General features: G+C 53.5%; 1 protein-coding gene across 1 annotated transcript; it reads left to right on the top strand.

The window, feature by feature from the left end:
• The first annotated feature begins 2,816 nt into the window (after positions 1-2,816).
• FBLIM1 (filamin binding LIM protein 1) lies at positions 2,817-18,802 on the top strand. The gene is made up of 8 exons (XM_090268652.1): positions 2,817-2,997; positions 4,192-4,461; positions 9,660-9,853; positions 10,429-10,546; positions 11,758-11,927; positions 14,073-14,251; positions 15,406-15,523; positions 18,653-18,802. The coding sequence occupies exons 1-8, from the start codon at positions 2,985-2,987 to the stop codon at positions 18,764-18,766; spliced, it is 1,176 nt and encodes a 391-aa protein (XP_090124778.1). The 5' UTR covers positions 2,817-2,984; the 3' UTR covers positions 18,767-18,802.
• The last annotated feature ends 5,367 nt before the right edge of the window (positions 18,803-24,169 follow it).

The raw sequence follows: 24,169 nt of genomic DNA on the forward strand, positions 1-24,169 counted from the left end.
GGCTCTGCTGGCTCGGGCGTCGGACCGGAGCCGGCTGGGGCGCAGGCAGCCCAGGTAAGCTGGACCGGGGGTGGGGGTCCCGTCCTTCCGCCCTTCTGTCCTTGCCCCGGCTACACACAGGTGACAACCCGGCAGTCCCAGGCCGGAGGCCACCTCGCCCCCAGCCGGGACCCCAGCCCCGGTGCTCCCGGAGGGGCCCTGCGGCACCCGGGGTTGGGGGCTGCTCCTCCGTCTCGGCTCCTGATCACAGCCCCGAAGCCGGGGGAGGGCTGCTGCCCCTGACCGTGCAGGGCGCCAGGGGCAGGGGTAGGCAGGGCGGAAGCTCCCGCACAAAGAGGACAGCGTCCCGCACATGGATCGAATTAAAGTTCCCGGCGGAGCCCCACGGTGACCCGGCCAGCCGCCCTGCTTGGCCGCTCGCGGGAGGGCGCCGGGTTTCCGGAGCTCCGGGGACCTCCGGGCCCCTGTATTCAGCCAGGGTCAGGCGAGGGGAGGGAAGGGCTGCAGGGCTGCCCCTCTCTGGGCCGTAGCCCCCGTCCGGGGCTGGGAAGGGGTGAGCTGGGCGAGCCCCAAGGTGTGTGCATGGGTCCTCCTCCAGCCCAGATCCGAGGAGCCTGGGAAGAGGCTGGGCAGCGCTTAGATTCCTGCTCATCATAAAAGACGGGAAAAAGTCCTGGTCACTCCAGGCCCCCCAGGAGCCCAGCCCCCGGAGGCTCCTCCTCCCACTGGGGGCTGAAGAACCGGCTGCCTTCTCTTTGCCCTAAAGACCAAGACCTCGAGCACCTTCTCCTCCTGTTCTCTCAGCCAGCCACCCTTTAGGACAGACCTCATTATTCTCACTTTATAAAAAGAGACCCAGAGAGGTACAGTGACCTGCCCGGGGTAACCCAGCAAGAAAGAGGTGGGGCCCGTGTGAACCCAGCTCTATGTGCCTCCTCCCCTGTATTGGGTGGGAGAGAGGGAGGGAGAACCCCTATCCAAGGCTGCAAAGTTCCCTGCTGGGGGCTCAGAGGGTGCGGTCCCACCCCCACCTCTAGCAAAGTCTAATTCTGACCGGAGCAGAGACTGCTTTATCCAAGTATCAAAGAACAAAGCTTCGAGGGGGTTCCAGAGTTGCTGGAAGGGGTTAGGAGGAGGACACGGGGCTGGGGAGGGGGACAATAGCAGGAGCCCCTGGAGGCCCTGCCCTGGTCTGCAGCCTAACGCCGGCCTGGGTGGGTGGCTGCTGGATCTCAGCCTCCTTCCTTCCTCTTGACAGGAAATGACTTTCCTTCCCTTTGTTCCCACTTTCTCTGCTTACCCAACTGGATCTCAGATCCACCCTGGGGCTTGGGGTGGGGGGAGGAAGGATGGGAGTGGAGGGTCCCCTGGGTGAGGCGGGCTGAGACGCTGCCCACAGGGAGCTTTCTCACATGTACCCCGCTCCAAGGTGACCTGGGGGCGATGGGACCAGAGGGAAGCAGCCTCCCTTTCCTGCTGGGGGCCTGGCTGACCCGGCTGACCAGGCTTTGCAAGTCCCTAGCTGGGCCCCTTCCCCTGGGGCCTGAAGTCCCTGTAGAAACCACAAGAAGTCAGCGGGGTTGGGGGCGGGGGGGGCGATGTGCCCAGCTGTGAACATCTGGTCTCAGCACTGGGACATTCGCCTTGCATGTTTTCCGAGAAACCAGCAGATCTGACTTCCCGAAGGGGTGAGCTGGGATGGAGTGGGGGTCAGCAGGGTGGGAGAAGGCAGAGGTGGCATCCACAGCAGTCTCTGGGGACAGTTCATAATGCACGGACCCCAAGATAATCAGTCCGGATTGAGCCTTCCTGGGGTGAGAACGAGCCTGAGAATTTGGAGGCCTGCATGCCACCCAGAGAAGAAAAAGTGTCTTAGGTCCAAGGGCACCTGGTGGACTCCCATCGGATGGTGTTCCATTAGAACACGAGTCTGCCTCAGAGGGCTGGAAAAGTCACTGAGCCTCTTGGGGCCTCGCTGGCCCACCTGTAAAGGGGGGCCCGAACGGGCTGTGTGAGGATTAGGGGAGTCGGGAGGCACGGAAAGCCCTGGCACAGTGCCTGGCACACAGCAAGCGCTTTATCAGCCAGTGCCCTTGTTGTGGTTTCTTGTATTGAAATCTCAAAGGCACTCTGAAAATTGTTTATAAAAATAGATAATGAAATGTGTAGCAAAGTATAAAACCAAAGGCTATGGCAGCCAATATAAGCATATGTACTTCCAAACATCACTTACAAAACAAGAAACAGAAATACTTTAGAGAACTTGTAAGGCTCTCTTCAAATATGGTTTCGGTTTTTGGAACAGGTTTTTTTTTTTTTAATCAGACTGAGTGATACATTTTAACCAAACATATAAACCAACTTAAGAGGAATTTACAAGCATATGATGTTGTTTTTGTTATTATTTTCCGTCACTCACCAAGATGGCCCACCACCATGGCCAGCTGGACTTATATGGAGGGAGGCCTTTGGGTGGCTACTTGGGCTCCAAGTCCACCATTAGGATCCGTCAGGGTGTTCACCCCCTGCCCACCTGTGTCCCAAGGTTCACTCTCTGGGTCCCTGTTTTCTGTCCTCCCCAGGAACCTATGGGCTGGGCTTTGGGGCCATGTCAGGGTGACCCAGGGAGAGAGTGAGATAGAAAAAGGGCCAAGTGTGGGCTGTTGACTGGCCCCACCCCGTGGCCCCACCTCAGCCTTGGCCCTGGAGGCTACTGTCTACAGGAACCACCTGAGAAGTGACAAATGGGCTTTCCCTTGTCAGGGCACTGCCCTGCTGCCAGCCCCAGGCTCTGCTGCCTATACTGTGTGCTGGGCTCAGGTCACACAGAGGTCCCAGACACAGCTGATGGCACACGTGCTTACTTGTGGTGGGGGGAGGGACAGACATGGTGACAGTGAGCCAGCGTGCCCTGTGACCGGCTGTCATCGCCCTGTGAAAGCAGACGACTGCCCCGGGGGAAGGGTCGGGAAACGGGAGGCTTCATGGACGGAGGAGGTAATGTTTGAGCTGGGCCTCTGAGGAAAAACTGAAACTCACCTTGTGGTGGAGCGAGGGAGGAAAAGCAGGTGGCAGACAAGACTCCAGGGCAGGTGAGGGAGAAAGGCAGTCCAGGATGGTGCGTGGGCCAGGGTGGTCAGTGAGGAGGTTGGGGCCAGGGGGATTTGGGACCTTATCTTCGAGGTAGTAGGGAGCCATGGAAGACTTTTCAATAGAGGAGAAACAGCCTTACATTCTAGAGAGATCACTCTAGGGACAGGGTAGGGGGCAGGATTGGAGCCCGTTGAGATTTTGGGCTGCAGTTTTGGGAATGGGACAGAGTGAGTGATTCCAGCAAAAGAATCAAGAATTGACTGGGTGTGGAGGCCACTTGTGGAGAAGAGGATGCTGGCTTGTGGACTCGGCCAGAGAGGGCAGCAGGGCCAAGCGGCCAAGAGCGTGGGCTCTGGGTTCAAATCCCAGCTGTGCTGCTGTATGACCCTGAGCAAGGGGCTTCACCTCTGCCTCGGTTTCCTCATCTGTAAGATGGGGACAGTAATAGTGCCTCTGCCTCAGCTGTGTTGGGAGAATTTATGAGTTAATGGGCAGGGAGTGCTTAAGACAGAGTGGGTCTTGGGAAATGGTAGCTTTGATTTTTCTGTCCCCTCTGTCTCCTGGAGGCCAGTCCTGAGGCTCTGAATGGTTCAGGCTGTATATCCACCCCCCCCGCCTTGGAGGAGCTGGCCTGAACCTTGGGGACTTCAGCTCTCCCAGGGCAGTCAGGATCCCAGGTGAGGGAGGTAACTTGGGGTGTGACCCTGGGCTGGGACGGCAGTCAGCCTTACTCAGGTCGGGAGCTGGAAGAGCTGCTCCTTCCTCTCCCTTCTTAGTGGAGGGAAATTAATCATTTCCTGAGGTGAGCAGGGCAGGGTTGCCCTTTGCCCCCCTAGGTGTGCAGGCTCGGGAAGCAGCAATCAGGACTGCTGGGTCCCACCCTGTAGCCGAGTCACCTGGTAAACCCTCGCCCTCACCCTAAGGACATCCCCAGCCCCTCCGTCTGCTGGGCTGGGTCTCACTGCCTCAGTGAGGTGGCTGTTTCTGTCTCCTTAGGAGGAGGAAGGCTCCGTGCGTGAGGGGAGGGGGCTGTGGTCCGGGTGGTGTGCACCCTGTGCCCTGGCCTTGCCTGAGCCCAACTTCCACTCTGCCCCCCAGCCCCACCAGGAGCTGTGGCAATGGCCTCAAAACCTCAGAAGCGGGTCGCCTCGTCTGTCTTTATCACCTTGGCACCCCCACGCCGAGATGAGGCTGTGGTTGAGGAAGTGAGACGGGCGGCTTGTGAGGCCCGGCCTGGTTGCCCCTGGGAATCCCCTGCCCCCACGAAGGCACCGAGCGCGGGCTCGGCGGGGAGGCCCGGCCCCTGGACACCCTCTGGCAGGGCTGCGGCCACAGTACCAGCTGCCCCTCCTCAGCTCTCCAATGGAGGTAAGAGTGAGGACTGGGTGGGGGTCGGGGGGTGGGGGCAAGCTCTGAGATCATTCGTTCATTCATTCATCAGACACCTACTATGTGCCAGGGAGACTCTGAAACCCATCTGCCTGGGTTTGAATCCTGGCTCCTACACTTCTTGGCTATGTGATGTTGGCAAGACACCTAATCTCTCTTCCTCAATCTCCTAATCTGTGGTAATAAGGATAATGATAGTACCTTTGTCAAAGGGAGGTTGTGAGGGTTACATGAGTTAATGCATATGTTTAGCCCAGCACCTATCACATAAGAAGTGTTAAATATGTTACCTGTTATTATTCTGGGCCAGACACAGGACACGAGCAAAGAGACAAAACTTTCAGTCTGTATGAAACTTAGTCCCAGTGAGGGAAACAGATAATAAAAATATAAAATATAATGTCAGGAAGACACAAGTGCCGTACAGGAATAAAACACACTGAAGAGGTAAGGAGATACAACTTTTTGTGGGGTGGGCAGAATGGCTTCTCTAAAGAGGTGACATTCAGCTAAGACCTGAATGACAGGGTGGAGCTGGTGGTGGTGGTGACCTTGAAGGACAGTGGGAACAGCAAGTGCTAAGGCCCTGGGGCAGGAATGAATTTGGCAAGTAGAAGGACCTGAAAGGTGATTTTCCCTACTCTGGGCTCTGTCTGCTATTCTCTGGCTGTGTGATCTGAGATAAGCTGTTTCCTCGCTTGGTTTCTGCCTCTGGAAAATGGAAATGTGGTCATGTATGTGAAGCATCCATTGCAGGATGGATACTTCACAAGTGACTGTCCTTTTACGTTATGCCTGGTCTGAGCTGACCCTGCTGCCTTGTTGACAAGAGTCATCCAATCCGGTCTCCCTGTGACTTCCACGGAAAGTCTCAGCTGCTGGGTTGAGTAGCAGCGATGAAGGACGACAGCCAGGGACCTGAGGGAGGCGGACGGCTCGCTGCCTCTCAGGGCACCAGCTGGAACAAAGAGGCACTGAGACACTGAGGGTGAGAATCCCCCAGGTGTCTAGCCACTCACCTGCTGGCCTAGAGGACCCCTGTGCAGCCACTACCACAGAACCCACCTAGAGACCAACAGGAAATGCCAATTTCAGGAGGCCAGAAGGGGACGAGAGAAGGGGTTGCATGTGTACACGCATGGGAGTATGTGGATGTTCATGTAACATGTGCTTTCATTATGACGCCACCTCCCACATTGGTCTTTCTGTCCTAACCTCACACCCTAAGAACACAGCCTTGTCCAGCTGCTTCTCCACACAGGAGAACCAGGACGGAGAGTCACACATGAGGACGTGTCATCCAACGGGAAAATCATATCTATCCCTTCTGGGTAGGAGAAGGGGCTCAAGAAATACCATTTAGATGCCAAAATTCCCTGGACGTTTACATGGGTCATCAGAATAACAGGCAGAAGGTCCCGGGAGTGTGATAACAAAACCAGACCTTCCTTCACTGACTGGTCAGCCATTTTGCCTGCCAGTTAGGTGGATGTGAGGTTCAGCCTCGCTGGAGTGAGGTACATTCTAAGTGAGGGGCTTGGTTGTGACTCCGGTCTGGCTACAGAACACAAAAGCGGGCCCTGGGGCCCTGCCAGCTGCTTAAAGCCACCTCTACAGCAGGCTGTCATCTGATGCCTCTTCTGGCGCTTGTCCCCTCAGGAATCCCTTTCATCCTGGCAGAAGTCCCCACCTTTCCCGCACTCCTGCCCCCTCCGCACTAGATACTCACCCAGCCCCATGGATCTCTTATTAGTCAGTCACTTTTCTCTGGGCTTCTCTTGAAAAGGCTGCTCCCCCTCCTCCGGCTGTCGGTCACCTGAACAGCATCGTCCTCACTCGGCCCGGCCCCCTTTCTGCCCCCCTGCCCCCTGCCCTCCAGTCCCTGTCTCGAATTCCCCACTTAACTGACACCTGCCAACCCGTCACAGCCTGTTCAGAACCTAAGGCAGGTCCTGGGAGAGGCCTCAGTACCTGCCGTGTCTCCTGCTCTGGTTCCTGACTCATCCGCTCCTCTGGAGCGTGGGTTCTCACACTTCAGCGACATCAGCATCCCTGGGGGCTTGTTCAGACGCGGCAGCCGGCTGGGCCCCACCCTGGTGCTTCTGATTCAGCAGGTCTGCGGTGGGGCCCAAGACTTTGCGTTTCTTACATGTTTCCAGGTAATGTCGCTGCTCTGGTCTGGAGGCCACACTCGGAGAACTATTGTTTAGTTCAAAGGCATGAAACAGGTGAGACTTGACCAGAGGAGTCCTTCTTAGTGTGGCCTTTGAACCAGCAGCATGTGGAACTTTTGCAAAGATGGGAATTCTAGGAACTTAACCCCAACCTGCTGAATCAGAAGCTCTGTGGCGGGGCCCAGCCCTCTGCATTTGAACAAGCCCCCAGATCAGCCTGCTCAAAGGGCTAGACCAAGCTTCCCGTCTGTACAGTCCCCTCGGCCCAGGGCATAAAGGAGAGGGAGGCCTCCATTACCTGCATCAGATGGACAGGAAACCTGAAGCCCAGAGAGGTGCCCCGTGAAGGAGCAGAGAATGGGACCAGAGCCCAGGTCTTTAGGGGACAGGGCCTGGGCACTTCCATCTGTCTCCATGAGCGTCTGGGACAGGGCGCGGGGTGTCCGACCTGGGTGGAGCCTGGCCTACCTGGTGTGGCCGGGACAGGAGGCTGGTGGACAACTCGGTGTCCTTTCGCCCGGGGCACTACTAGTCGTGTTCACCGTCTAGTGGCAGGAACAGGATTGTCATGGGCGTGTTCACAGCCCTGCGCTATGGCTTCTCTCCTGGCCCCCCAGTTCCTTCTCCAGGGGAGCTGGGCAGTCCCTTGTTGAGGCAGCATGGAGGGGTGGGGGTTCCTGGATAGTGTGGCTGGACAGGGAGGGCCTGGGGCTGAGGCAGGAGCTCGGGGAGTCGCCAGCCCACCTCTTCCCTGCCTGCCAGGAGCCCTGGAAAGGTTGAAAGGCCACCCCTCTCGATGTCACTCCTGTCCTGTGTGTGTTTGCTGTTGGGCTGTGTGTGTGTGTGTGTGTGTGTGTGAGAGAGAGAGAGAGACAGAGACAGAGAGAGAGACAGAGGAGACTTTGAAACACACAGGAGGAGAGAGAACAGTACAAGGAACCCTGTGTATTCCACGTCTGCTTTCAACAATGACTAAGATTTTGCCACATTTGTTACCTCTGCCTCTTCCTTTCTTCTTTTCTTTGTTTCTTTACTTTTCTTCTAAGGTATTTTAAAGATTTATTTATTTATTTATTCATTTATTTTCAGAGAGGGGGGGAAGGGAGAGAGAAAGAGAGGGAGAGAAGTGTTGATGTGCGAGAAACATCGACAGGTTGCCTCTCACATGCCCCCAGCCAGGGACTGATCTATAGCCCAGGTAGGTGCCCTGACCAGGAATCGAACCAGCAACCTTTCCCTTTGCGGAACAGCACCCAGTCGGCTGGACCACACCAGTCAGGGCTCTTCTAAGTATTTCAAAGGCAATGCCAGTAATCAGGTCATTTCAGCCCCCATTCAGGGTGCACCTCTAAATATGGCCTTTTTTTCCCTCTTCATAACCACAATGTGAAAATCAACAAGAATACCTTATAATTACCTAATATATGACCCATAATTAATTTACCCTGGATTGTCATAAAAATGCCCTTTAACATTGGAGTGTAGTGGAATGAACGGGTTGCCTTATATCTTGTCTTTCCTTTGAACTATATCATCCAATAGAACTTTTAGCTTTTCCTTATGCAAAATGAGAATTAAATGAGATGGCTCATCCTTCGAGTGAGGATCCAATAAGGTCAGTACCAGCAGTTGCCAATAAATATATTGTGGCCCTGGCTGGTGTGGCTCAGTGGATTGAGCGTCAGCCTGCAAGCCAAGTGTTGCTGGTTCGATTCCCAGTCAGGGCACATGACTAGGTTGCACGTCAGGTCCCCAGTTGGGGGCGCTAGTGAGAGGCCACCACACAGTGATATTTCTCTCCCTCTCTTTCTCCTTTCCCCTCTCTCTAAAAATAAATAAATTAATTTTTAAAATTTATTTTTAAAAAAATATATATATATATTGTGAGGCACAAATGCAAGCCTTGTATGTAAAGTTTTCTAGTATCCACCCTGGCAAAAGTAGAAAGAACTAAGTGACATTACTTTTTAATGATATGTTATGCCACCCAGTATATAAAAATTATCATTTCAGCATGCGATTATTATAAAAGCGATTATGAGATATTTTACATTTTTTTCTCCATCCTGAGACTTCCAACCCATCTCAGTGTAGGCTTTTCACGTGCTCAATAGCCACCCCTGTGGTTGGTGGCAACTTTATGATAGGACAGATATAAACATCACATGCGGTCATATTTCTCTAAAGTTTCTTAATTCCAAGGAAGACCCCTCCTTTTTCTTGCCCCTGCCACTGACTTGTTGCAGAAACGTGCTGATGTGTCCCTTGGGCTTCTTTGTGGTCTCAGCCAGCTCGCTCCTCTGTCTTCCAAATTTCCTATAAAAGGACACTAAGCCTAGAGACGCACTTAGATTGTGTTTGGTTCTGGTTTATGTTTTGGGGCTTGGTGCAGTGAGAGCATTTCTGAGGGGGAGCCTCTAGCTTACTGTCGCATAACGGGAGTCAGGAGACCCCTGATGTCTGTGGAGGTTAATTGCAGGTTCAGGCGGTGGCAGTCAGACCCTTTGGGGACAGTTCTGCATCACCCAGCCTGAGGGACATTACCTGGATCTATTTCGTAACTAGGTGGTAGTTCCCATATGTCAGCACTTCAGCACCACCTGCGGGGCTCCTTAGGATCTGTGAGGCGGGGCTGCACCCCAGAGTTTCTGATTCTGCAAGTTGTGTGTCTAGTAACACTGTCCCAGATGCTGCCCCTGGCCCAGGAGCCCCTCTGAGAACCGCAGCCTAAGGGTTTGGTTTTGCTTGTACCCCCACAAGGGCCCTCTAGCAGGGATTTCGGGCACACCAGCACCCTGACCTGCATCATCACATGATCTTCACGAAAACCCGAGGCAACTGATACCCATTTTCCACCTGAGCAGACTGAGACTCAGAGACACTAAGTCTCTTGCCTAAGGACACATACCAAGTCAGTGGCAGAGTCAGAGATGGACCCAGGGCTGGGTGACTCTGGACCTGCACCCTTACCTAGCGCTGTACAACTTCCTCTTCCTGTTGCAGGGTGTTCTCTTCCTCCTCCTGTCCTGGATGGCGAGGATGGACTCCCCGACCTGGACCTCCCACCTCCGCCGCCCCCAGCGGCATACCTGCCTCCTGACAATGACAACATGCTCCCTGCCCTGTCGGGGGAGTCACTCATTTCTGACTTAGAGCAGCTGCACCTGCCCCCGCCCCCACCCCCACCCCCACCACAGGTACTGCTGACCCCTTGATCCCTGATGCAGCCCTGGGGCCAGGGGAGGGAGAGTCTGAGTTTCCTGGACCCTTTAGGGATTTTAAGCCTGGACATTGTTTGATCAGTTCTCCTGCTTGAGGGCAGTCCCTCTCCAAGCTTTTTGAGGCTCTTGGAGAAGGGGTGCCACTCTCTTTTTCCCCATCAGGTACCCCCCTTCAGTGCTGAGGAGACATTTCTCTGGGTCAATTCCGAGTCACTTATGCTGCCTACGAAGCCCATTTTAAATCCTCTGCCCTTAATAACAGAGGCTTCTTTAGAAATGGGAGGAACTCCAGGCCAAGGAAAATCCTGGGTGCAGCAGCTTCCTTAGAAGTAGGAGGAACCCAGGAAAGGAGCTGGGAGATCTGAGCTTCAGCCGCCTCTGTAACCTTCCTGCTGAGTGACCTTCACTGGGTCATGTGTTTCTCTGGGCCTCGGTTTCCTCCTCTGTACCATAGGGCTAATTGTGCCTTGTGAGGGGCGGAGCTGAGGGCTGTGTGGGGTCCCCACTGGATGACTTCTCTCCTGCCCTCCCCCACCTCTTGTGTCTCACAGTCCCCGGCGGAGGGGCCTCCATTCCAGCCTCGGCTCAGTTCTGTGGGGCCCACAGAGGAGGAGCTGCCACCTCCCCCAGACGAGCCTGTTGGTTTCCCTGAGAGAGAGACGTCCACAGGTATGGACCCAGGGCTGGGAGGGTACTGGGGGGTCCCCAGGCATCCTCAGCGGGCTGGCCTGAGCCTCCAGGTGGGAAGTAGGACAGTAGGGACCGTTGGTGTCTTCCCAGCTCACAGTTCAGTGATGGGTCTTAGAGTTGTACATGTTGATTTTTATTGCTTTAACCTTTTTTCCTTTAGCGCTAGAAGCCACTTAAAATTGATCACCACATTTGCTGTGATAGCAAAAACACCTTGAATTTCTTGTCACTGTTTAATTTGTTTGAATACGTAAGACCCCCACATAGTACCAAATAGAAAGCATACAGCGAAGTCTTCCCTTGTTAACGTCTTGCATGGCCTTTCAGATGTATTTGTGCATCTGTCAGCAAACACAAATACGTATCCACCGCCCTCCCCTCATTTTTCCTCAAATGGGAGCAAACTGTGTGGTTCTGCACTTGCTTTGTGCATCTTAGAGCTCATGCCACATGAGAACATGGAGTGGTTCCGTACTCTTTTTCATAGCTGCATCGTATTCCTTAGCAGGACCCTTCCATGTGCATTTAACCAGTTGCCTGTGAATGGGTGCTTACGTGGCTTCTTGCTGTAACAAAAAATAAAAAGGTTGGGATCAGTTGTCTTGCACGTGGGTCCTTTTGCCTGGGTGCAAGTTTGTGAGATAAATTCCTAGAAGAGAAAGTACTGTGGCCAAAGGGTGGGTGCATCTGTAACTTGGATATTCTTGCCCGGTTGCCGATCTACACTCCCGGCCGCAGGGTCTGTGTGACCGTTTGCCCACAGCCTCCCCAGCACCGTGTGTTACTCATTTAATAAACAGTAAGTGCTTGCCATGCACCAAAAGGCCTTCGCTACTCCCAGGTTATAAAATAAGTCTCCTCTGGTTTCTCCTGGTGATCTTATGGTTCCCCTTTCCATATCTGCCATACATTTGGAATGATCTGTGTGTCAGGCGTCATGAGGAAGGCCTCCCCCCGACTTTAATTTTTTGCAGATGGCAACCCTGTTGTCCTGACCCTGTGTCTTTTTTCAAAGGCCATTCACATTGCTTTTTACTGCTCCTCCTGACCCTCCTCAGGAGGCGAGGTCACACTCACGAGCCCCGGGGGTTTGAGACAGAGACCTGGCACTCTGGGCGTGTTCTGGGTGGTGACCCGGGTGCTGTCCCCCCAGGCTGGGCGGGTCATGACCTGTGACTCTTCTACCCCAGACGTCTGTGCCTTCTGCCACAAGACTGTGTCCCCGCGAGAGCTGGCCGTGGAAGCCATGAGGAGGCAGTACCATGCCCAGTGCTTCACGTGCCGCACCTGCCGCCGCCAGCTGGCCGGGCAGAGCTTCTACCAGAAGGATGGGAGGCCCCTCTGCGAACCCTGCTACCAGGTAACCCCCTGCAGCACTTTCCCAGGTGCCAGGCTCTGAGCTGGTCACTTGGGAGATGTTACAGTATTTCATTCCCCGCAACCGCCTGGGAGGTGTGCACCACTGACCCATCTCACAGATGAGGAAGCTGAGGCTCAGAGACGGAGAGGAGCTCAGCCAAGGTGAATTATGTTCCTGCGACGTCCGTAACATGACCACAAACTTGGTGGCACCGAACAGCACTCGTTTACCCTCTTACAGTTCCGGAGGTCAGAAGTCCAAAATCAGTCAAATCCAAGTGTTGAGCTCTATCCCTCGCCCCCAAAGTCCAGGGGAGGGAGGATCCATTTCCTTGCCTTTGCCAGCTTCTAACTCTGCATTCCTTGCATTCCTTGGCTCCTTTGTTCATTTTCAAAGTCAGCAGGGTCGCATCTTGCTTCAGTATCATGTTTCTTTCCCTGTCAAGTCTCCCTTTGCCTCCCTCTTACAGCAACGTTTAGGACGGCATTTGGGGCCCACCTGCATAATCTAGGATACTTTCCCTATCTCGAGGTCAGTCACGTCTGCAAACAAAGTCAGGTGCCAGGGGTTAGGGCCTGGATATCTTCGGGGCTGTCACTCACCTGTCAGCCAAAGCCATGCTCCAGAAGGTGGTGGCGCTGGGCTTGTTTCCCAGGCCAGTTGAGGTCTGGGGCCTGCCCGCGGTCTTGCGCTCTCCCCTAGAGCCACGCAGTTCTGAAGCAGGCTCTGAAGGGGGTGGGACTGTGGCACCTCTGGGTACCACATGCGGTCTGGGAGCCAAGGGATTGAAATTGCTGCCTCTCCGGCGGCGTGTGGTGGCGTGTCGCAGTGTGGTGTACAGACAACCCACAGACGTAGGCCTCGCCTTGTCCTCCTGAATGGGCGGCACCTGGTAATCTGCATGTTAACAAGTCTCTCAAGCGATTCTGGTATACAGTGAAGTTGGAAAATGACTGGTTCGAGGACCGAGAATGAGGACTCGGGACTATCTAGAGAAGCCAGAATGATCTGATCACAGGCAGAAGGCGCTGCGAAAGGAGAAAGGAGCCAGGCTGCCCCACCCCTCCAGCCCCATCAGTGTGACAGTGGGGCATGTCCTTACCCTTCTCCCTCAGCTTGGAGCTGGGTAGGGGTGAGGCACTAAGGGGGGGCAGGGGGAAAGGGGGAGGGAGTTTAGAGCTGGAAGCAGCCAGGAGGGACTTGGGCAGTGTGCTGGGGAGAGAAGGGCTGCCCCGGGAAGGGAGGGAAGGGAAAGTGGTGCCCCCTCCCCCCAAAATACGCCTGTCAGGTGCAATCAGGTTAAAATGAACAGGAGCACAGGAAGGGGGAGAGAGATGTCCAGGAGAAAGATGGACTGGTTAGAGGGAAGCCTGTCGCTCTGCCTCAGTGATGTCTGTCTGTCTGTCTGTCTCTCATCCCTCCTCATTCCCGAATGGATCTGAGGTAGTTTATAAGATTATAAGATTGCACATATACCTACAGTCAACAATAATCTTGGACATGTAAAAATTTTTTTGAAAGTGTAGATCTCATGTTAAGTGTTCTTATCCCATAAAACAATTTTTTAAAAAAGAATATATATAATATTATGGGATGTAAAATAAACTAGAACAGAGGAAAATCACAGTAGAAAGTGAGACGAGACCAAAGAGAAAGTTAGTAGTACCCCAAAATATATGAATAAAAGACTCCCTACAATTATTCCTAAAACTGGTATGTGGAATTTGACTCTGAGCTTCCAAGGGGGCAAATGGAAAAGGGAAAGAGTTTCAAGGTTTATTGTCTAAAAGATAAAAAGCACACCAGCTTCTCCAGGAATTCTTTTTCCTGACTCCGAGATTTAAAATAAATTTCTTCTATGGGCCCTAGTGGACACTGGCCTCAGCATTTCCTAGTAATAAAACGTTCTGTCATAGCTTTGTGGCGGGATTCCTCACTGTAGGCTAAGGACACAAGGCCAAGCTTAATCCATTTAAGTAGTGGTGTAGGTTTGGGGACAGTAGTTACAGGCCAATTGTATGAATTAGAACTCCCCACCTGTACCCCTGGCCTCCTGGGCCCCTTCTGAGCTGGTCAGAAGCCCCTTGTGGCCTGGAGTGGGCACAGGTGTGTGAATGGCTCTGAGACCATGGCCCCGTGTCCCAGGACACCCTGGAGAAGTGCGGCAAGTGTGGCGAGGTGGTCCGAGAACACATCATCAGGGCCCTGGGGAGGGCCTTCCACCCAGCCTGCTTCACATGTGTGACCTGTGCCCGGTGCATCGGGGACGAGAGCTTCGCCCTGGACAGCCAGAATGAGGTGTACTGCCTGGACGACTTCTATAGGTACCACAAGGGTCTGGGCCCTGGGGCGGGCAGGAGGACAGGGTGGGACTGGGCAGAACGGAGGAGCTGAGCCAGAGTCCCAAGGGCTGGTGGGGAGCTAAGCCCGAGTCCTGGGGGCTGGGGGGAGCTGAGCCCAAGAACCGGGGGCTGGTTGGGAGCTGAGCCCAAATCCCGGGGGCTGGTGGGGAGCTGAGCCCAAGTCCCAGGGGCTGGTGGGGAGCTGATCCCAAGTTCTGGGGGCTGGTGGGGAGCTGAGCCTGAGTCCTGGGGTCTGAGGGGGTAGCTGAGCCCAAATCCCAAGGGCTGGTGGGGAGATGAGCCTGAGTCCTGGGGTCTGAGGGGGGAGCTGAGCCCAAATCCCAGGGGCTGGTGGGGAGCTGAGCCCAAGTCCCAGGGGCTGGTGGGGAGCTGAGCCCCGAGTTCTGGGGTCTGAGGGGGAAGCTGTCCTGAAGAAACCGAGTCTGCCAGGCACTCCACTCAGGTTAGGCCATTTCATCCTCAAAACTAATTTAGCAGTGGATTAAAAATAGAGAGCTTACTGAATCAGGCCTTGAGGCATGTACACATCACCTCTATCAGGCAGGTATTGTTAAGGGTTCCGTTTTACCAAATGTGGAAACTGAGGCGTGCAGCAGCTAAGTACCCAAAGTCTCCCAGCTGCTAAGGATGGAACCTACGGCTCAAACCCCCATCAGCCTGAATTTTGGGGCCTTGCTCTCAGCCCCCAGACCACAGTGCCATAAGAAGCAGTAGACAGAGGCATGTCCCATAGGGAGAGACAGACGTTTCTGTTAAAAAGAAAGAGAAGAGGAGGAAGAAGAAAAAGCAGTGACTTATGATACGAGACAAATGAAAGGGCCCCACCCCGCTGAAGTCACAGGAGATGTGTCTGCTTTCTCAAAATCTGACATCGGCGATACTTCCTTGCCTCGGGCTAATTATACCCTGGGAAGCCACTTCTAATTATACCTGTCTCTCCTTCCGCTCCTGCCAGGGAGCAATAGGCCTTTGTGGTTGTCGCTCCAGGTGCAGTCGCGTAACAACAGGTCTGAAATAGCTCTGGGAGGTGAATTAGAGCCAGACCCGGCGCTGACGGCTAATTTCTGTGGTTGTCGGCGCGAACGCCTCCCGAGTGTGGCTTCCTTTCCCTCTAGGAAATTCGCCCCTGTGTGCAGCATCTGTGAGAATCCCATCATCCCCCGAGACGGCAAGGATGCCTTCAAAATCGAGTGCATGGGAAGAAACTTCCATGAAAACTGCTACAGGTGCGAGGTGAGTGGAGCAGTGATTGAGCGACGGGCTGCGGTCGTGTTCGGTGCCCGCACAAGCCCGGTGGAGAGCCTGCGGGGGCCGGACCCTGGGCTGGGACAAGTCAGGGTAGGGGCCCGGCTCTCAGGTTGCTCACTCTCCGAGAGCTGAAGCGCCTGAGAGTGGAAATAATTATAAACAGAGTCTGTTAATCAGAACTCTTTGGTTTAATGATAGAAACGAAACTCAGCCTGCTTTCCACAAGACCATGGGAAGTCTCGTGGAGATGTCATTGATGATGTCAAGTGGTATCGTTAGGGTGCTCTCTCTCCGTTTCTCAGCTCTGCCTTTTTATGTGTGTTTGCTGCATTTTCTCCTCCTGTGAGCTTGCGTCCTCTGTGAGGAGGCGGGATCCAGTGCGCGGCCACGGCTGGGCCAGGTTTACACCCTTTGGCTTAGAGACCGCATCCTGGGATCCCGTTCAGGCCCAAAGAGGCTTCTGATTGGCCCATGTGGGTCACATGCCCGCTCTGGACCAATCACTGGCCAGAGGCTATGATTCAGAACTCCTGGGGTCGGGAAGTTCGTACAACCCTGGGAAAGAAGAAAGGGATGCTGGGCAAGCCCACGCCATAGGCGGTCCTTTCCGTGTGCTGGGAAAGAACGTGTATAAATCAGCGTTGGGGCTAAAAAGGCAGTGATGGAGGCTTAACCAGGGTGATTATAGAGAAAGTGATGCTTACCCTGGGTCTTGCAGGATGAGTAGGAGTCGGTGAGATATTCAGAGAGACGAAAGGAGGTCCAGCCAAGAGGCAAGGGCCTGTAAAAACCCACTTTGGGGTAAGCAAGCCTGAAGAATCAGAGGAAGTGGAAGTTCCTAGGTGTGTCTGGAGTGTTGATTCCAGGCTGCAAGGAGGTGTGAGGCTGAGGTGGGGAGGCTGGTTTGAAGCTGGTGCACTAGTCGCAGCAAGAAATGCTTGGGGAGTGGCACAGGTCCCCGCACTCAGAAGCTTTGAAGCTCTGCTGTCACCGTCTTGAAATTCTGAAATTTTGAACAAGGGGCTGTGTATTTTCATTTTGCCCTGGATCCTGCAAATTATATGGTTAGCCCTGTTTCTGTCTTCTCTGATGATGGCGACAAAGATAGAAACTTTTTTAAGTGTGGTTTTTTTAAAAAGATCTTTACTTATTTTTAGAGAGAGGGGGAGGGAAGGAGACAGAAACATCGTTGTGTGAGAGAGAAAAGTTGCTTCTCGCACGCCCCCAACCAGGGACCTGGCCCACAACCCAGGCCTGTGCCCTGAGCGGGAATCAAACTGCCAGCCTTTCAGTTCACAGGCCAGCGCTCAATCCACTGAGCCACACCAGCCAGGGCCAAAGGGAGCAACTTTTATGGGTGTCATCTAAGTGGGGACTTCTGGAGCAAATCTCTTAATCAGCCAGTGAGTAACTAACCATTTATTCAAACAGAAACATGGAACCAAGGGGCTGTTTTCACTAAGTGGGACAAGGGAGCTTGGTCCAGAAGTTGACAGATTGCTTCATAATTATGTTTCCTTGTTAGAGGCCAAAGTCCGACTGATAACGCATCTTGAAAGAACAACAAGGAAAGTCAAGTGCTGTTATCACCACCCCAGCCCTCATTAGGTCCACTGGCAATTTGCATTTCCCTGAGGCTGGTTAGTGAGCAAATAACCCCTCCCTGCTTGTCCTTGGTCAGCTTGGCCAAGGCTCCTGTGAATGAGCCTTCCTTGGGCTGCTGCAGAAAGTCAGAGTTGGGCCTCTTCCGGTCACTTTGCAGATGGTCAGGCTCAAACCACAGCGGCCTGGAACTGACTGAGGGTGCTGCTTCTTTAGGAAGGGAAAGAAATGGGTTTCAAGGTGCCGTCCACTCTCCTCTCATCATTCCTGTTCATTGTGGTCCATGTTATGGATCACCATTGCTGGAGGGGTAACAATACTTTTATACCTGGGTTGTGATTTTTAATCTATAAAGTGCTTTCATGTACATCACCTTATTTATTAATCCTGTGACGATTTCACGGGATGGGAGTAACTGTCTTCACTGAAGATGAGGAAACTCAGGCTGAGAAAAGTGATTCCAACCCCTGTTTGTCTGGGCTGGGTTTAGCCAGCTTTCTGCTACCCTACAGCTCCTTCCCTGAGTGTGTGACCTGGTCATAGTTAAGGTGTTTCCTCCCTTGATTCTAATTTAGAAGAGGTCACATGTACCCCTTTGGGACTTTACATTTGGCATTGAGCTCTCAGAGCCTGGCCTGAAATAGCCCTTGAGAGACTCGAGGTGCAGTTGCAGAAAAGAGACACATGAGGGCGCCCTCTGCTGGCCTTGCTGGATCAGAATGGCACCCCTGAGCCCAACGTTATCTCTGTAGGGACCAGCCCCTCTGAACTGATTAATGCATCTTCCAGAGGATGCCAGCCATGCTCTGAACTGCGCCTCTGGGCATTAATTGTCCCCATTATTACTCCCCAGTGGGTGCCCTGATGGGCTCAGATGAGGTACAGCCTTGTGGCAGAATGGTGAATTTAGCAGGCTGGGCTCCAAATCCCCCATCCTCCTCCCTCTGAAATCCTTTGGTGACCTGAGAATTTGGAATTTTAAAGTTTGTGCCAGTGTTGAAGCTGTGCAGAAAGTGGAGCAATGAAAAGACCCCTGGATCCTGAGCCTGGAGACCCCGTTCCTCCCTGGACCTCAGTTTCCCCCTCTGTGAGATGAAAGCCTGGGCTGGTTTCAGACATTCACTCAGCAGATATGTATTGCGCGCCTGCGGTGCACCAGTCTCTGGTCTGGGTGGGATCTAGCTGGAAATGGGGTCACTGCCTCGCAGAGGTTACGTCCGAAAGGGGCCGCTGGGCGGCTGTTAAGGCTCCTCTGGCTTTTCCATGATCCCTCAGGAGACATCTCCACTCAGCTGACTCTGCTGTCATCACTCACAACCCCCTGTGGACGAAAGCCCTGTATGCCTTGTCTTCCCTGGTGGGGACCTGGCCCAGGTGTGCTGGGAGAACAGGAAGGAGAAACCACCTTCCTCGCCCTTAGGGAGTCCATTCATTCATTCATTCAATTTCATCAGCAGACACTAGGTGAGCTCCTACCCAGAGCCAATGCCGCCATGTCCCTTGTCCCCACAGGACTGCAGGATCCTCCTGTCTGTGGAGCCCACGGACCAGGGCTGCTACCCGCTGAATGACCGTCTCTTCTGTAAGCCGTGCCACGTGAAACGGAGCGCTGCAGGGTGCTGCTGAGGGCACCTGCCGGGCCCCGGGGCCCTGAGCCACCACTAGCCCGTCAGGGTCCCCTTCCTGACTCGGTTTCCCTTCCAGACCTGCTCTTGCACACGTTCCTTCTGAGCCACAACAAGGACCAGCCCATCAAGTCCTGGATGCAGGAGCTGACCCACGCCAGCCCCAGCCTCCTCCCAGCTCAGCAGTGGGTGGTTGGCAGCCAGTGCCCCTCAAACCTTCACCTCTTCCTTCCACCTCTGGGCACTGTATCACATCCGGCGTGACCGTGATTGAGGCTCTGGCCCCTCTTACACGCTGGCCTTGACCCCCCATTTCCAAGGCTGAGGTGTCACCCTGTATCCCAGCAATGACACTTTAGCTGCCCCATAAGGGATGCTGAGATCAGCTCTGGCTTGCAGAACTGAACTGTTGGAGTTAAACTCCAAGGTCCCTTAAAAAGTCCTTTTTTCTTTAAATACTGAGGTTTAAATGATGGGAAACATTCTTTGGATTTTTGGGGGGGTGTTGTATCTTAATAGAAAATGTCTTCCACTTATTCATAAATACACAAGAATGTGACCTGGCAGTGGTATGGCCATGGGCTTCTCACTTGGGGGACATGGGGCCCAGGCCCCACTGTGAACCTGAAGTGCAGGGGCAGGAGAAAAGGGTGAACTACACTGACTTTCCCGTGTGCTGGTCAGGTGACATTGAAGAAGTGCCTGTTGTTTGCCGGGAACAGGGTGCAGGTGCTCTGAGCGTCCTTCCTGCAGCCTTGACTGGGGCAGGTACCCCCACCCTCACGTGCGCGCATGTACACACACACACACACACACACACACACACACACACACACACACACACACACACGTACTCCTTCAGGACAGTGCCAGGCAGGAGGGGGGCCCTTCAGCCTCCTGTTATCTCCCAAAGTCCCACTCAGACCCTCCCGCCCAGGCTGCCCTGTGACCACTGTCTCTTCAAGGCTGCATGCACCTAGAAGATTCTTCTACTTTAAGGAAAATCACTTCTGTTGCTTGGTAACTTCTAAGGCATTTTGTAGGGCACGAACAAATTATGATGTGCTTTCCTCCCTGGGGTCGTCTTGATGCACCAGGGGCTCCAAGTACTGGCGGGCTTCTCTGTAGAGCCCCCCAGGGCCTTCAGAGCAGAGCTCGGCTTCTTGCCGGAAGCTGAGAGCAGCGAGTCCCAAACGCCAGGCGTTCTCATACCACCTTCACAACTGTCATAACCAAGGACCTCATATTCTGCTATTTCCTTAACATTTTCTTTAAATCAACATTCTTTTTTTTTTTACTCACTTCCAATTTTAATTTTGTGCTGAACAGTATATCCATGCAATCACATGTTGATAGTTTTCCTATTCCACATGAAAATAAATGCATAACTATTAGAAGTCCATCTGTGTTCTGTCTAAGATCACGCCTATCTGGACACGACCCTTTGATAGCAGACCTGAGAAAGTGTTCGCTGGGCGTCCGCTCACAGTGGCACGAGCTTTTAGCAAGTGCACCTCCTTCCCTGCAAAGTGGGGCTCGGCTCAGCCAATCGGGAAACTCAGGCCCAGCAATGACGACTTGCACCAGCCTACTCGCAGTGTGCTGCTCCTGCTCCTGGACGCAGGCCACCGGTCAACGGGAGCCTTTGTTGTGGGAAGCCATCTGAGGCCACCGAATCTTAGCGGAGTCAACACTCACTGCACACGAACAGGACCACACTGGTACACTGATACCGGGGCTTGCTCCATGGGTGCAGCTCCAGAGGAGGGTGCGTGGCAGGAAGAGCACTGGGTTTCGGGGGCAGGCAACTCTGGTCTCAGGCCTAGTGTTACCACTCCATAGTGTGGACTAGTTATTAATCCTCCAAGCCTTGATTTTCTCATCTGTAAAATGGGAACAACTTTAATAGCAATCATATAGGGTTGCTGGGGTGGACAGAAATGTTGGGTTGGTGGATTTCTGACCAGTTAACGAAGTCACCTGCTCCCTCTGGTGCTGGCCAACAATTCTTCGCCATCACTCCTTTTCTCAGAGTTCCTCAATGGTCCTGTTGAAGCCCATCAGTCAGAGACCACCAGGGATGTGCCCCCAGGCAGCAAAGGGGGGGTTATTGTGCTTGCTGCCCCTTACAACAAGCGTTAGGAGGGACTCAGAACTTGGGCTGGTACTGAGGACTTTGGGGAGGATCTGAGACAGTCAGGGTTTGCTCCAAGTGTGCTGTCAGGAAACAGGCACCGTTTTATGATTGAGAAGATTTTTTCAATATCTAGGCGTGGCTCCATACCTGAGTTTGGTAGGGAAGGAGGAGGACAGGGTGCTGGTCGTCTCTGCAGCTGGCCCAGAGGCGCCGTGCTCAGGATATGACGGCAGTGAGCGGTGAGACTTGAGTCCACCGAGGTCCAGCTCGGAGGGCCAGGCCCGCTCCCCGCTGTCGGGAGCTACTGTTTTGATTTTTTCCTATCATTGAGTAGTAACCCTGTGCTGTGATTCCTCACGTCCCAGCCTGTTTTCTAGTTGGTTGTGTTTGGAGGGATGTTATCTGAATGAAATTCTGCGGGATGGCTTTGTGTTCCAGGCTGCATGCTTATAAATCACCCAATAAGGGGGAAACTCTAGGGAGATCTCTGCAATCTGAAGTAAGACAGTCGCAAGAAAGGCAAATCCCGTATGATTCCGCTTAGGGTAGCCACGTTCATGAACAGAAAGTAGAAGGGGCTGAGTGGAGAGCACTCCAGAAAGGCGGGCTGGGGGAGGGGGAGTTTAGCGAATACAAAGTTTCAGTTTGCAAGATTAAAATAAAAGAGTTTGAAGATGAACGTGGGGAGCTGGTTGCACAATAATGTGCATCTACTTAATGCCCTAACCCTGGCTGGTTTGGCTCAGTGGATTGAGCGTCGGCCTGCGAGCTAAGTGTCGCTGGTTCGATCTTCCAGTCAGGGCACATCAGAGAAGGAAAACTCTGACTCCAAAAAACCTCCGCTGCCTTGCGGCATACCTCTTCAGGGGAAAGGCTAAGGGAGTAAAAACCCCGACAGAAAATCCGGAGCCGGAGTCCCTAAGGCGGTTTGACGTTGTAGTCAACACCGGCAACTCCTGCGGCGCACCTGAAGCCAAGCTGTATTGACTCCGTCTTTCCCTTGAGCCCTTCAGCTGCGAAGAGAGGGGGGGTCTGCTGCATGGGCAACAGCAGACCCTCCATATCACCCTGCCCAGGCTCTGTAGCTTCAGCTTCACTGGAGAGGACACTCCAGCATCATCTTAAGATGTCGATTCAACACGGGAGGAGACAGATACTACCATGTCACTCCCGAGTCGGACTGCACAGCCATTCTCGGCGGTGCAGATAGACTCTTAAGAAGCTACACCATCGTCTCTCGAGACGGACGGCTGCCGACGACGACTTGATGCCCCTTGAAAATGGTTACGATGGTACACTCTGTTGTGTATATTTTACCACAATTAAATATATGCAGGTAGATGTAAAGCTCAGAGACAGAGGGGCTGATAAAGTGAGGTAGGAGTCCTGGGAGGGGGGACGGGTCCCCTTAATTGCAGTCCTAGGAAGGCGGCCACGGCAGTGTGTAGACCCAGCGAGATGCTGCGGGCCGACCTGGGTTTCCTGAAGGCAGGTTCCGCGCACAGCCACTAGAGGGCAGCATGGGCTAGTGAACTGGGCACGGAGCCCCGGGGCACCCGCGTCCTGCCTCTCACGGGGTCCTCAGCTTCTGCCCGCCTACTGCACGTGGTTGCAATGAGGATGCGAGGAGAAAACGAACTGGAAAACTGGCATTGCACCCTCTTGGATGGAGACCCGTGTTAGGAGACAGTTCCTCATCAGCCCGAACCCCCGTCTGTTGGGAGAGTCCCACCTGGGAACTCCCACGCTACCACCTGTAAGTCTGTACCTGGGAACCTGGGATCAGTGAGCACAGATTCAAGACAAGACCCATATGGGGTTGCTGGGGTGCCTGGAGCTTTTCTGTTTGTCACCCCTCCCAAGGGCCCCCTTACCTGAGGCCACACTCAGGTGGTGGAAGGTGTGAACTCCGCCCAGCATGGGCCAGCCCTCTTCTCCCAGGGAAACTGAATGCTGCTCTCTACACTGCTGGGAATACAAATGGTGGGAAGGAGAACTTCATGGGGAGCAGACAGAGATCAAGATGAGGGAGGCAGGGGAAGCCTGCGCTGAAAGGGAAGAATCCCAGCGACCATGGGACATTGTCAAAGAAATGGTTTCATCCATTTAAAATACACTTCTCCCAAGGTGAATAGCTACTCGTAAAACTACTCATAATCTGTGATGTAGGTGCTGTGAATGTCCCAATTCAGAGACAAGGACAGCGCACATGAGAGAGAAGATGTAACCGCCCAGGGCTGCCACCAGAGTCGGCTCAGACCCAGCCCAGTGAAAATGACAGGCCTCGGCCACAGGCCCGGGTCACAAACACCCACACTCTGGAATGTCCCAGCTGCCAAAATCCAGCTGAGAAAAAAATCTTAAGTGTCTTTGTGCCCTTCAAGATATAACTTCCCCAATTCATTCAGAAAGGGTTTTGCATCCATAGTGGGTGAGTCATACCAACCTCGTGAATGACCATCAGGTTTGAGACCATGGAGTGTGTCCTAGTCACGACCTTCCTTCCACAGGGGAAAAAGTGCGCACTTCGGTGGACAACTACCCACTGTCTACAGCACACCTTTCAGGTTATTGGATTCCAGCCCTTCGTGGTCTTTTGAGTGTTTTTACAGTAGGTCACTGATAAATTCTGTCCTGTCTGATAGACGGTCCCCCTCAGCCCCTTGTGGAAAAAGCAATTTCTCCCCATTGGCATATTCATTTCAATATTCCTGACCTATAATTGTGAATGTTCTTCTGTTGCCCTTTTGAGCCAGTCAGTTATAACATACGCACCTGGTTCCCTTAGGAGTTAAATAAAATGTTCAACATGTGTTGATTTTACATCTGTGCGGGAGTCGCGATTTTACCTTTTTTTGAAAGTTTTAATGCTTCCTTTGTCTGGTGTGTATGGACAGCTCCTTTAGGCCAGGAGAGGTGGTGTTTAGGGGCATAAGAAGCAGCAGGCAGGTAGCAGCTGCCCCCGCAACAGTCTCCAGGTGGATGGGACAGGGTCTCAGTGAGACCTACGTGCTCCCTCTGGTTGAGCCGCTAACCAGCTACTTGATCTTGAGATGACCCTTTAGGCCTGAGGGTGAGGAAGGACAGTAGAAACTGACTTATTTCCTGAGTGCTTGTTTGGGGTGTGGCTAGAGAGGTGGAATGATTGATTATTCTTAACAGGGGCGGGTTTCAGCAGGGTTGGGTAGCCTGATTGGGAGGCTTAGGCTGTGACCTGCCTACCACTCAGGGGGCCATCAGGCTGCCACAGTAACAGCTGCTGGGGGG

Source organism: Furipterus horrens, unplaced genomic scaffold (assembly GCF_987537825.1).
Source record: "Furipterus horrens unplaced genomic scaffold, mFurHor1.1.pri manual_scaffold_3, whole genome shotgun sequence".
Classification (NCBI taxonomy): Eukaryota; Metazoa; Chordata; class Mammalia; order Chiroptera; family Furipteridae; genus Furipterus; species Furipterus horrens.